General features: G+C 33.5%; 2 protein-coding genes across 5 annotated transcripts in view; one reads left to right on the top strand and one right to left on the bottom strand.

Moving 5' to 3' along the window:
- Positions 1-2,069: 2,069 nt before the first annotated feature.
- Positions 2,070-14,119, bottom strand: part of LOC136273181 (ubiquitin carboxyl-terminal hydrolase-like) — an 18,178-nt gene continuing 6,128 nt past the window's right edge. The window contains exons 2-10 of the mRNA XM_066077433.1: positions 5,167-5,320; positions 5,059-5,070; positions 4,624-4,752; positions 4,251-4,386; positions 3,995-4,077; positions 3,754-3,801; positions 3,546-3,621; positions 2,998-3,056; positions 2,070-2,738 (exon numbers count right to left, since the gene is read on the bottom strand). Coding sequence (XP_065933505.1) covers positions 2,652-2,738; positions 2,998-3,056; positions 3,546-3,621; positions 3,754-3,801; positions 3,995-4,077; positions 4,251-4,386; positions 4,624-4,752; positions 5,059-5,070; positions 5,167-5,211 — 675 coding nt within the window. The 5' untranslated portion in view covers positions 5,212-5,320 and the 3' untranslated portion in view covers positions 2,070-2,651. The remainder of the gene's footprint in view (positions 2,739-2,997; positions 3,057-3,545; positions 3,622-3,753; positions 3,802-3,994; positions 4,078-4,250; positions 4,387-4,623; positions 4,753-5,058; positions 5,071-5,166; positions 5,321-14,119) is intronic.
- The window catches only part of LOC136273180 (TBC1 domain family member 1-like), a 26,145-nt gene continuing 22,896 nt past the window's right edge, over positions 10,871-14,119 (top strand). For 2 of the 4 annotated variants that reach the window (XM_066077426.1, XM_066077424.1), the window contains exons 1-2: positions 10,871-11,117; positions 11,835-12,315. In XM_066077426.1, coding sequence (XP_065933498.1) covers positions 11,836-12,315 — 480 coding nt within the window. In that variant the 5' untranslated portion in view covers positions 10,871-11,117; position 11,835. Of the gene's footprint in view, positions 11,118-11,834; positions 12,316-12,498; positions 12,528-14,119 lie in introns of those variants that run through there. The other 2 variants (XM_066077425.1, XM_066077428.1) reach the window with 2 other exon arrangements.

Genomic DNA, 14,119 nt, shown 5'->3' with positions numbered 1-14,119 from the left:
ATTGTTAACTTACATGTAACAATCTACATGTAACAACATGTACTTACAATTTGTCTCTGGTTACCCATGGGACTGAGTGGCTGTTACATCTACAATCATTCTTTGGTATCTGCTGAGATTGGTGTGAGAAATAAATCATAATTCAAAGACTATCAAACATCTATCTGTACTCTACCAGTTTTAGTAATGAGTTAATGGTTTGACTGTTTCCTCGTCACTGCAAAAAGGAGATTGTTGTAATTATTATGAATTCAGATGTTGATGTTGTTCCATCACTGAATAAATATGTTTTAGCATCAATATGAGCATGTATGATCCCAAAACTGATAATGCAGGAATATTAACGACAATGCTTAGCATTAAACATTATACTGATAATGCAGATATATATCAACGACAATGCTCAGCATTTAGCATTATACTGATAATGCAGGGATATCAACGACAATGCTCAGCATTAAGCATTATGCTGATATAATGCAGAAATATCAACGACAATGCTTAGCATGAAGCATTATGCTGATAATGCAGGGATATCAACAACAATGCTTAGCATTAAGCATTATAGATAATGCAGGGAATTCAATGACAATGCACAGCATTAAACATTATGCTGATAATACAGAGATATCAACGACAATGCTCAGCATTAAACATTATGCTGATAATGCATAGAAGTCAACGACAATGCTCAGTATTAACCATTATGCTGATAATGCAGAGATATCAACGACAATGCTCAGCATTAAACATTATACTGAGATAATGCAGGGATATCAACGACAATGCTCAGCATTAAGCATTATACTGATAATGCAGGGATATCAACGACAATGCTCAGCATTAAGCATTATACTGATAATGAAGAGATATCAACGACAATGCTCAGCATTAAGCATTATACTGATAATGCAGGGATATCAACGACAATGCTCAGCATTAAGCATTATACTGATAATGAAGATATATCAACGAAAATGCTCAGCATTAAGCATAATGCTGATATAATGCAGAGATATATCAACGACAATGCTTAGCATGAAGCATTATGCTGATAATGCAGGGATATCAACAACAATGCTTAGCATTAAGCATTATACTGATAATGCAGGGATATCAACGACAATGCTTAGCATTAAGCATTATGCTGATAATGCAGGGATATCAACGACAATGCTTAGCATTTAGCATTATACTGATAATGAAGAGATATCAACGACAATGCTCAGCATTAAGCATTATGCTGATAATGCAGGGAAATCAATGACAATACTCAGCATAAAGCATTATAATGATAATGAAGAGATATCAACGACAATGCTCAGCATTAAACATTATGCTGATAATGCAGGGATATCAACGACAATGCTCAGCATTAAGCATTAGTGGTATGTTGGTCATTTGTTGAACAATTCAACATGACTCTTTTCAAATACACTTAATTTTCTTACCCTCAGCCTCAAAGCCTTGTTTTCTATCATAAAAATGTTTGTTATCCTTCAAACTTTATAAATGAAATAAAATCGAACGAAATTTATTTATGGTATCCATGCATTGTACAGTTATTGCTTTGCCCACGATGAATACAATGCGGAAATTGTAGAGTTATCGAACATGGCTGAGGATTGGAAATTGTAACTAAAATTATATTATTATTATTCCTAAATATAGATGTCCTCATTTTCAATTGGATTCAACTGTTAAATGCACCATGATTTTCTTTATCGAGATTTTTTTTTTATATTGGGCAGTCGCATACTGTGGAATCATTAGATTTCGTGGTGGCTCAATTTTCCTTGAATTCGATAGTAATTCTTTACCACTAATTAACATCCTCCATGAATTAATTAATCAATTAAGGTAATAAAGTCATATTTCCTTTTGTAGGTGTAAGAAAGCATATGAAATTACGTCCCCACGAACCTATAAAATTTCAGCAATCCACGAATTTTGACCCCCACGAATTTTAATGATTCCACAGTTCATTTAACAAATTTGCTTGGTATTGAGGAACATATCTTTTTTGGTACTAACTTATTTACTGCAATTAAAATAAAGTTCAAAGTAACGTAGTTTACACTTGCTTTATTTGTACATTTACCATCAAATGCTTCACAAAGCAGGCAAGAATTTGTCAACTTTCTGTTTTCATATAAGACAGTCATAAAGAGCTTTGTGTAAATAATATGCGCAGTTTAGCATTGTTTTCAAACAACTTGCCATTCTGGAATTTTTGAGAATTTGACAAATCATTCACCTAAATTATTTTTTGGTTTTTACAGATATTGATTATTGCAAGATGATGCAAGCATTTAAAAGCTTGATATAAAATTTACAACAATAAATGGACACATACAAAAATTATATCCACTTCATTCTCTTGAAGTAAACAAAGAAAATAGAATTCCTTTCTTATGACAGTTAGTGAAAAAAAACAGTGAAGCAAACTAGAGTTCTGATCCTTGCGACTGCATGGCTGTCAATTGTGACAACAGCATCGGATTCACAAGAAGCAGTGTTTGTGTACAGTTCCAAATGTCAAAAAATTAATCGAGGCTTCAAATGATGCACTGAGGCAAATAATTCCTGTGAAATAATTCCAAGCATTGCACCAATACGCTGGGATTCTGGGCAATGGACTGGGGCTGTATTCAATCCACTTTACTCAGGGCCATCAGGGTAAAATTGACCTCTTCTGGGTCTCTCTCCATAAACTGCTTGGCCACCTTTGCCATGTCCTGAAAACAGTGAACATCACATTTATATGATGATAATTAATTAGTAAGTGTATAATGGAGGGAAACAGAAATATCTCAAAGATAGGAAATCAGTCTAAATGCTCTCTAACACTTAAGGAGAGAAAAAAGGAAAACCTCCTTAATATCTAGATTTAAAACTCAATTCAGATATAACTGTGGTATAAAATGTTAAAAATTTTTTTTTACCATCTCTCAACACAAGAGAAAATTATAAACTAGTCGATTACAAAATGATTACCTCCAGAAGAGAGTCCGGAGTTGTTGGTCCATGGTAGGTTGGGGCATCATCGCGCCCATCTACAAGAGTATAAAACATTCTCTGTGATAAATACAGTATAATACTCAGCAACTAGTTATATTAAAGCAGCCTTAAAATATCAATATTCTGATTCAATATTTCATGTTTAATGCAAGCATATATTGATTAATGAATAGGAAATCCTGAGTCAAAACTAACAAGAGATTTCTAACAATGATGTATCGGTACATCAATGATGGCTGCTGGTAGATTACTCAACTTCCTCAATGTTTTCCTGTGTCATCACAATGTGCAATGTATCATAATTTTCATAAATGCAGTTCCATTTATTAAACAAAAATTAGAATACAAATCACCTGGGTGCAATCCTGACAAACGGAAAGATAATTTTACAAGTATGGAAGATGAAAATATAATGGAGAATACAACAAGCAGCTTCCCTTTCCCAGATTAATTCAAATTGAATACATTGCAAATAGTCTTGTTATTGCTGATGATTGAATGATCATTATGAGCACAAAACTCACTGAGTTGGTACAATCCTCCATTTTTGCACACAAATGACACAAAGTGAGTGTTGAGTTGAGACTCACTAGGAGGGGCCTGTCAACAGAAGCAAAGAACATTAAATACAGATTTGAAAAAGTCCTTTTAATTTGAGTATTTGTGATGTTTGTATTAATGTATTACACTCCCACAGAAACAAAGAATGAGACAGTCTTTAGAAATATTAACCTTTGTTTGTCCCTCCTGGGCTGTGTCATCATGAGCTGATCCCATGTCCTACAGAAAGTCACAACATTTTAAACCAGAGTGTAAAATAAATATAGTTTTGAAAATATCAATACGTCAACATGTTGCATTCAAAATTTTTAATAAGGATTTTCTTAAAAGAGATAATTCAAGTAAATTCAGAAGATTTGGCTCATAATTACAGCTGTACAGGAATACATGTATTTAAAAAATCTGAACTTACAGTGTCTTCCTGAAGAACTTCTGCTCTTTTCTCAGGGGACATATTGGCAGTGTTTTTCAGGAATTTAGCAAAGGGCTTGTCCTCTGCAAAATTTGTCATTCATTTAACTGTTATATTTATAACGAAAAAAAATGAAGAAAATCTTATCTAAATATATATAACAGAACACAGTGAAAAGAGAAAATATAAATATGAAAGAAATATGCACAAAGGTCTTTATGTCCCTTCACATCAAATGCTTTCCAGGCATACTGACCAAGGAATTTAATTTCGTCTTTGTTGTTGGCCAGGGCATGAACAATGGCGACAGTTCCACATGCATTCCTTATGGTCTGCTTCACAAAGTACAGGTCCGAATCTTGCTTCTGTTCCCCGAGAGCTGTTGCTTCCGACTAAAATGAGATTTCAAAACATGTCTATCAGCCTCTGATAGACCATCACTTACTCATACGCAGATCTAGAAAATTTTGCAAAGGTGATACATGAGGGATAATTTTGCTTGCCAGAGGCACCCTATTTTTTATGGGAGAGGGGGAAGGGGTCTACACCCCCCTGACACTCCCCTAGATCCATGTATGCTTACTGAAGATTCACTTCAATGGGACTGAACTCAATTTTGGTAAGCGTACCTTGTCTGTGATTGGGAATAACAGGACAACGGCTGCTACAGGTTTGGGCACCATGCCTAAAAGGTCCGGTTCCAATCCATACACATCCACAAACTGCCATTCCTTGGGTACACCCAAGTTGTGGATGTACTGATCATAAAGTGGAGGAAGACAATTGCATATTTGGTTAAGTTTTGAGTCACATCAATTATACAGCTGTTAAAGTATAAGAGTCATTTATTTATTTAAAGGCATTTGTATATGTACACATTTCCATAATTAATTTTTCTTTTACCAAAATGGATTTTAATTATATAAAACTTATTCTTTATTTTTAAAATTATGAAAATCACTGAAAATTATGTTAATTTCATGTTTGGTGCAATGCAGCTGAAGTTGATATTTAAAACCTCTTAGAGTGACCTCCCTTTAACTTTTCCTGGTAACAAACCTTACCTTGTTAAGAACCTGTTAAGAATGAAAAGGAAAATATCATTAAACTTTCTAATGGTAATCTTTAAAACTAATTGAAAAACACTGTCATAATTGACCCTTCACACTCACGTCGGGGTTAGACTCCAGCGGTATCCAACTAATTTTATCTGCCATGTTTCTTGTTTCGCTTTCACACCGGCAATGTGCAATGTCACTATTGATTACGTCGTTCCTGAGCAGTTTCCGATCCGCTGGTCGAATAATTCCTGGTTTCTATTTCTGTCTGATTAGGATTAATTTGTCAACTCTTTAAAATTTTCCATGCAGAATATTTTGCAAAGTTGACTTGATTTCTTACATACATGTTAATTACTCTCACATTCCGTAATCATATTAGGCAGCATATTAATTTTTAAATTATTGCAAAACACCCGTCACCGTAAAAATAAATGAGCGCACATAATAAAGTAAAAATAACAAGATTACATCTATAGATGTATCTGAGAGGGGGAGGGGGTCCTTGATAAAATTACAGCAATGGTCCATATAAAATCATCAGTATCATTCTTACCATTGGCTGCATGCACCTTTTCAGTCGTGTGTGGCTCTCAAAACTCGGAAGATTTAAACCTTTATATGCAAAAATTTGCTATCCCTGAACATTCTAGATAAAATATTTAGTTCATGTCCAGAAATACAGAATCATTTAACTTTAAGAACCTTATCCATGTAAGTTACAGGTGCGATATACCTATATTTAGAATAGGGAAATTCCAAGGTATAGCAATAAATACTGATTACCCTAATGCATATAGGCTATACAGGTCTATACATATATATGTATTACACACACTTGTAGGTTTGTTGTAGGTTTTTCTTGTATATATTCTGAGAATGGTTTTGATGCATTGTTTTTATTTAGCTGTATTAATTAATGAATTTAAAAAAAAACACGAAAGAAGTAGTAAATGATTTCAAAGTGTCTTTTAGGTGCAAAATCCATTATATGTTTGATATGTTTATTCACCAATCAAGGGCCCTGGGGGGGGGGGGGTACGCATTAAAACAATGAAAGAACATGATTATAACATAGTAATTAAGTTACAATGGGAGGTACATCTGATATAACACATACCAAGTTGTCATACACATAATTTTAATTATGCAAGGGTATACATTTATTTGCAAGTGCAGAAATATACAGCTATAAATACACAATCCCTCAAAGCAATACGTTAGTATTGATACAGACACATTACATACAGCCCCAATATGTATTTGTATTCCATATATATATATACAACTGAATGTAGACATATTATTTGATTATAACTTTTTGATACATGTTCAAGGTAGGACAGTGAGTGGAAGTATAGAAATTTATATGGAGGGGTGAAAATTGTACAGTAAAACTCGGTTATAACGAAGTCCTAGGAACCAATGGTAATCAAATCAGCATTACAGTATCACAATCAAAATATCTTGACAATTCAGTATAGTAGCTCTTGCTAAAAAAAATTAAAATAATCTGCTGATTTTTATCCACATATTTTATTGTAAATATATTAAGCCCCTTTTCTTGTTGTATCTGTAAGAAGATTTTTTCTTTCTTCCTATAACCACCCCCCCCCCCCCACACACACACACTTTGAGGCCCCAGTTTTCTCTAGGGAATCATGGTTTCATCAAAATAATCTGCACAACCTGTGCTTTCACACAAGTTACTGCGTTTTGGACTGAATACTTTTCCAGAAAATTTTAAAGATTTTTTTCTACATAAATAAATAAAAATTTGACCCCTTCCCTTCCCCCCACGATGTGGCCCCACTCTACCCCAGGGCTCATGATTTGAAAAAAAAATCTTGAATCTACACTATCTGAAGATGTTTCCACACAAGTTTAAGATTTTCTGGCCAGTTGGTTTTTGAGAAGAAGATTTTCTCGTTACATTCCCATGTAAAAATTCGACCCCCCCCCCCCCAATTGTGGCCCCATCCTACCCCCAGGTATCATAATTTAAACAAACTTGAATCAAAACTAACTGTTTTCGAGATGAAGATTTTTAAAGATTTTCTCTATATATTCCAATGTAAAAGTTCATCTCCCATTGTGGCCCCACCCTACCCCCGTGGACCATGAATTAAACAAACTTACAAACTTGAATCTACCTTATCTGAGGATGTTTCCACACAAGTTTAAGCTATTCTAGCCAACTAGATTTTAAGAAGAAGTTTTTTTTCAAGATTTTCTATATATAATCCAATGTAAAATTTGGACCCCCCCCCCCGCTTGTGGCCCCACCCTACACCCTGGGAGCATAATTTGAACAAACTTTAATCCTCATTATCTGAGAATGCTTCCACATAAGTTTACGCTTTTTTTGTCTAATAGTTTTTAAGAAGAAGATTTTCTCTATATATTCCAATGTAAAACTTAACCCCCCATAAACATTCCAGTCCATCCCCCATTGTGGCCATACCCTACCCCCCCAGGACCATGATTTGAACAAACTTGAATCTACACTACCTAAGGATGCTCCCATATAAGTTACTGCTTTTCTAGCCAAGTAATTTTTTAGAAGAAGATTTTTTTAAAAATATCAACAAATTTCTAATAATTCAAAATTATCTACCCTTTAAAGAGGGTGTGACCCTTTATTTGAACAAACTTGAATCCCCTTCACCAAGTGATGCTTTACATACCGTATGTACATATATATTGGTTGCTAGGCGGATTTTTTTTTGTCGGAGTTATTTTAAGAATATCTTTAAATACTTTTTTTTGTTGCCATGTTTTAAAGTGCATACCTCCATTTTTTTTTCGATTTATCAAATACATGTAGAAAACTTTCTCCCCTTATATCAGAAATTGATTTCACTAGCCATATCAAAAATGTTTAGTATAACTGCGGTAATGGTGAATTTATGTTTTTGTGACATTATATTGTGCAATTTTGGCTGTGATAAAGTATTATATGTTTTCAGGGATGGATGTAGGAAGTCTGTACCAATTTTTACGCAACAATTTCTCTCTTTTTCATAAATGAATGACATAGAAAATCACATTATGATGCCAACTTTCTATGCCGCAACTTTTTCTGAGGAAGTAGGCGTATAAAATTAACTTAAAATGATGAAAAACGAGCCATTAGGTTTCTGTGTAAATTGTTTAGCGTCCACCAAGAGTCAAAAACTGTTCTCTCTATCAGGAAAAAACAACAACAAAAGAATACACACATTGCATAGGCGAAGGAACTTTGCAAAAAGGTCCCCCCCACCCACCTTTTTGCAAAGTTAAACCTAACCATCAGGCACATAGCATCAGGGAAGGGCCAGCCCCCACTTTTTCTCGCAGCAAACATGATATTATTTTCTTACATTTACATGTAAAAAATTAAAAAAGTATCAGGAAGGTGCCGCCCCGCTCCCACATTTCCGGTAGAATGTAAGGAATTGAAATGAAAATAGGAAATATTAAAAGTGAAATTGAAAATTGTAGTTAGAGGTATAGGTACGCCCCCCCCCCCCCCCCCCCCCCCACACACACACACTGATAAGGAATTTCATAATTTTGGGAAATGCCCTTTTTTTTTTTTTTGCTTGTCAAGATTTCTTATGATTAGTCTAGTCTAGACCCCCCACACACTTTCAATTTGCTTCCGACGCCACTGCATTGTTATTTCGTATATTAATTGTCAATTATTTGAGTATTTTCTTTATACTGTAACAAATAAGACACATCAAATTTTTTGGCAGATATGTTAAAATAAAGCTTAAAATGATGACAAATACCCCCCCCCCCGTAAATGGACCAAAAAAAAAAGAAAAGAAATTTCGAGATTTTACATGTACTTAGTCTTTGATAGTGTTCCTTATATAATCCCCTTTTTATCCGAGATAAAACAATCAAATGAAAGACATACAATTATCCCCGAAGATTTTTATCTCCGCCCATATTTGAAAGCTTTAAAATACATGAGCGCTAAATATGTCATATTTTGGCAAAGTATTGCATATAGAGTACCCCATTTCACTGGATAGGTAGTGTTCATCAATCCAGGGTTGAGAAATGGATTATAGATAATGTTCACACACAAAACCCCCCCGGTTTGCTGTCATATTGACAGCTTTTCTCTTGTCATTCATTGTAAGGACAAGCTCACAAACTAGAACGAAATTCACTGTTAATGGTCTCAGGCACGTAGCATCGTATTTGAAAGTGTGCGTGTGTTTGAGGGGGTGTAGACTCATCCAAAAATTCTTGACAAGCAAAGACAAAAAAAATCACGAAAATCCTTATTTTTGGGGAGGGGTGGTGGTTAAACCTTCAGTTATTGAATTATAAAGCGATCAAAGCTATTTACACTAATCCAGATATATCACTTTGTTTACACTGCTTTGAAATAAAAAAAAAAAATCAAAATCACGGTACATTTTTCTCTAATTCAGCGTGTAAAAGGAGCCGGTGACATATTTTTAGGAATATCATCTAAAAAAAAACCCATTGGTCTTTGCTATCACCGATTCATTTGTAAGGCCATGTTTCAGATATTGAACTGATTGAAAAATCAATAGATGCATGTAGCTGATATCACATTTTTCATTTTGAATAATTTGATATCACTAACTTGAATATATGATTACCATACCTTGTATGCCCATTGTACTGGGACCAAAAGTTGGAAGAAATAATTTACTTGATTAATATGTTTATACCTTATATGGCTATTGGGCCCAAATTCTGGAAGAAACTTAAGGGTGTTATTTACTCAGGGTTTGAGTTCTCAAATTACGATTGTTAAAAAGTTCAATGTAATTAGTAAAATTTGTTCTAAACACAAAATGTATTTATGAAATGAATTATTATTGACAAAACATTCAAAAGTTTTACTTTATTATGGAATTATGCTCAAACAAAAATTGACTTTTAGCCAAACAGAGGAAATTCGGACTTAATTTTGCAGATTTTGTTTTCTGCTAAAAGTTTTTTGGCAGTAGTCTAATATTAAAAGTTAGGATTTTATATTTAAGTCTACGTAATTTTGCATATTTTCCGTTGGTTTTACCTCAATTATTCATTAAAATAATCTTATGGCCCGAATAATGATAATATTGAAAAATGCTTAAAAACATTAAAAGACATCATATCTCAAAATTTTGATCATTGACCTCATATAAATTTTATGCTAACAGAATAAGGTCAATATAAGTAGTTCAATATCATAAATGTTTTTGTATTATCATCATTCAATTTTTTGTAAAATTGAATCAAAAGTGGGTGGGGATTTGAAAACTGATAGAGGAAATTCGGACTGAATTATTTTAAAAAAATGATGCTGAAATCTTAATGTTGTGTACTTATTTAGTGCCATTACCTTTCGTAAACTGTATCTTATTTTTTAAAGTGTTTAATTATTTGTAATATTTTTATAATTAAGAAAATCTCAATCGTAGTGTAAAATTTTTTGGGATTTTTCTTGAATTTTCAATAAATATTCAATGGCCATTAATTCAAAAAGTAGGTCATTGACCTACTTTTCTGAAAGTGAAAAATAACAATACAAGCAAAGGTCTATAACACACAATAGATGGTTTTTCATTATCATCAGTGGATTTTTTTTTCATTCTGAGTAAACGTCATCCTTAATTTAATTTAAGTTATTTAACTTTCTTATTTAAGTAACTAATGATATTATAATAGTATAGTATTGACAAAATCAGTATGATGATTAAGTATTCATTTTGCAAGTATACATGTTATTGAAAAAATACGCGGATAATGAGAAACAAAAAACTAACTCGGCTTCTCTGTAACTAACTTTACCTTATTCCGAGTTCCGGTTCACCGGAGACCGATGCACGTGCAAAAAGTTTTATTATGCATTATTCGTTTGCATAAATTGCATCAACCAAAACCAATCTAAACATATGCTAAGGTATACGAATATAAGGGAAACCAGCTAAAGATTATCATGAAGAATTATTTCACGGTCGGCAAAGATTAACCCAATTTTTACGTCACAATATGGCGGTGGTCTAAAAAGTCAATCAGCTGAGCGGCGAGAAAACATTAGGATTCAGGTACATATACAATTATTACCGAGTTTTAATCTCTGTGGCAATGTGAAATTTTACAACTGTTACTTATTATCATGAATATCTCATACTTTTTGAGTGTCGTTCAAAGATGTCAGTTTCTGTTTGATTAGATTAATACGATACAAGGTAACGGGAATGAAAATAAAAAGTGTAAACAAAGTATTGATGTGTTTTTGTATCAGATGTGATTTTATTATAACTTTTAAAATATCTGTATTATAGAAATAGCATTATCAAGGTATATATGGATAACCCAATAGTGTATAAGTTAATTTTATACTCAACAAAATGCTGGTAAAAAAAAAACTTAATATACATTAATATTGTGCTTGAGATGGGGTTTTTCTGTCGGTTAGATGTTAAAACATTTCTTAAGTATGGCAACTATCTTTTCCTTTTTTCTTTTATCTTTAGGGTATTTTGATGTGTATATTGGTCACATGCACAAAATTGCACTTTTAAAGTGTAAACTATTGGTGAAAGCAGTGCATCTAATGAAAACCCTTTGTAAATATTCATTTACGGGTTTTTGAGGCATAAGTTTCATGTTGGAAAACTAAGTTGGACGACGTTTAATTTACTTGTGTTTGATTTAAGATTAATTGTTGCAAATTAGCAAGATAATTATATGCTGAAAAAAATGAATGGTAAACCTGTTGCTATGTGTTTAACTACTCTGTAATTATGTTTTTATCCAAGAATGATGGATTCATCAGGAGACACAATGGATAAAACCAAGGAGCCTGAAGTAACTGTGTCCAAAAACTTTGAGGTTGTTGATTCTGGAGATGACCCCTTGAGGAGAGAAACAGTGGTAACCCCACCAGAAGAAGTCACGAGTACCCCCACCCCCACAACCCCAAACTCAGTGTTTGTTGCCATGTATTTGGGAAGTGCTATTTTAGACAGACGCTACCCCCCACAGTTTGTGATGCCCTGGGTCATGGCAGAAGTCAAACGCAGAAAGTCCCTCTTTCATGAAGTGACTCTGGAGGTTAAGGAACACGTCCTCAGTGCCCAGAAATTCAACAGTGAAGGGGTCTTGTTTGAGCACAAACTCACATGTATGACTAGATTTGCTAAAACTCATCAAGACCCCAGATGCTTTGCCTATCTGAGCAGACAGAACCTGTACTGTGATTATGAATGTCATGTTTTTCTGGCTCATGATGAGACTATGGTAGGTATTGCTTATGAAATTTATTGTTACGTGCATATATATAATATTGGTAAGACTTCTTGGGATATATCAGTACCATATATCAAGTATGAGAATAACTGTAAATACCAATTTAACTAAAATGAAACCTATGAATTTTAATGTTGTTTTTTTATGTTTGATTGATTTGACATTGTGTTCCAGTATCACTTTAAAAAACCATGCTCTTAATAGTAAGTGTCATTAAAAGATAATCCCTGTTTCCCCAAAGTTCTCCATCATCAGACCTAAGCCCGTAATTATGTACATGTACATGTCATTGGTCATCATTCTTACACTGATATTTGACTACACACCACTTATATTGATCCTTAACATTTACAAACCTGTATCATATATCATAAAAAACAAATACAGTAAATATGGTAAAACATGCTTGTAGCAAAGTGACATACACTAACAATTTTGAATTTTCATTAACCTAATTCATTATATCCAGTAAGTTTCGAATTCAATTTAAGAGACTTGGAGGGGGGGGGGGGGGGGGGGGGGGGGGAGATAAGAATGACTTTGCTATAAGTTTGAATTCATTATAAATGTGGTTTTCTTGTATTGACCTTTGACATGTACAGATCAAGTATTGTATACCATGTATACCAGTTACCTTGACCTATACAGATCACATACCACGGCTGCGTTTTACAAAAGAACTTACGACTTACGACCAAATTAATGTATGCTAATTAGTCACCAACTAATCAATGAATTATTCTTATGGCTGGAAAATATAATTATAGGAATTGAAATATTTGTAAACAAACGGTTTTATGTCAATTTTTGTCATCTTACGTGACAGTAAATGTTTACGACTTTGTCGTAAGTTCTTTTGTAAAATGCAGCCCTGGCAGTACATATGTAATATTCTCCTACTGTATATCCAGATCAAATACCAGTAATATCTTCCTACTGTATATCCAGATCAAATTCCGGTAATATTCTCCTACTGTATATCCAGATCAAATACGGGTAATATTCTCCTACTGTATATCCAGATCAAATACGGGTAATATTCTCCTACTGTATATCCAGATCAAATACGGGTAATATTCTCCTACTGTATATCCAGATCAAATACGGGTAATATTCTCCTACTGTATATCCAGATCAAATACCGGTAATATTCTCCTACTGTATATCCAGATCAAATACATGTACCAGTAATATTCTCCTACTGTATATCCAGATCAAATACATGTACCAGTAATATTCTCCTACTGTATATCCAGTCTCCCACAGAAACATAGTATGCTATGAGATTACCTGTATATTTAATGTATTTCACGTTCAACAGTACTCAGAGAATTTTTTTTTGACAATTGTGTATGTGTATTCCCTGCTTATTCCACATATATATTTACTCACTTGTACACAAGTAAGAGCTTTATAAAGAGCTTTCCATTCAGACAAAGCAGAATTATTTTATTGTAAGCACCAAAAACTTTAGACTTTTTTAAAGTTTCTTCGCAAATTATGAAACAATTAAAAAAACCCAGAATCAATTGTTGTGAACAGATTGACCCTATAGAAGGAAAATACATTCATTGTACATTGTTGTAGAAGGCAGAAATGAAAACAGTCAACTTTTGGCAGACATTGGTCATGTACAAAGTGGTACATTTGTATCTCATGCCTGATTTATATGGATTCTGGATAGGGATTTATCATCATGCTTGACTGATTCAGGGTTATGATATTCAATGCATGATTAATTGTGGATAATGATATATACATAATATATCATGCTTGAAAGGTACTATGAAGTGAT

The sequence above is a fragment of the Magallana gigas genome, chromosome 2 (genome assembly GCF_963853765.1).
Source record: "Magallana gigas chromosome 2, xbMagGiga1.1, whole genome shotgun sequence".
Classification (NCBI taxonomy): Eukaryota; Metazoa; Mollusca; class Bivalvia; order Ostreida; family Ostreidae; genus Magallana; species Magallana gigas.
The sequence above is the reverse complement of the archived record's forward strand: the minus strand, read 5'-3'. Positions and strand labels throughout refer to the sequence as shown.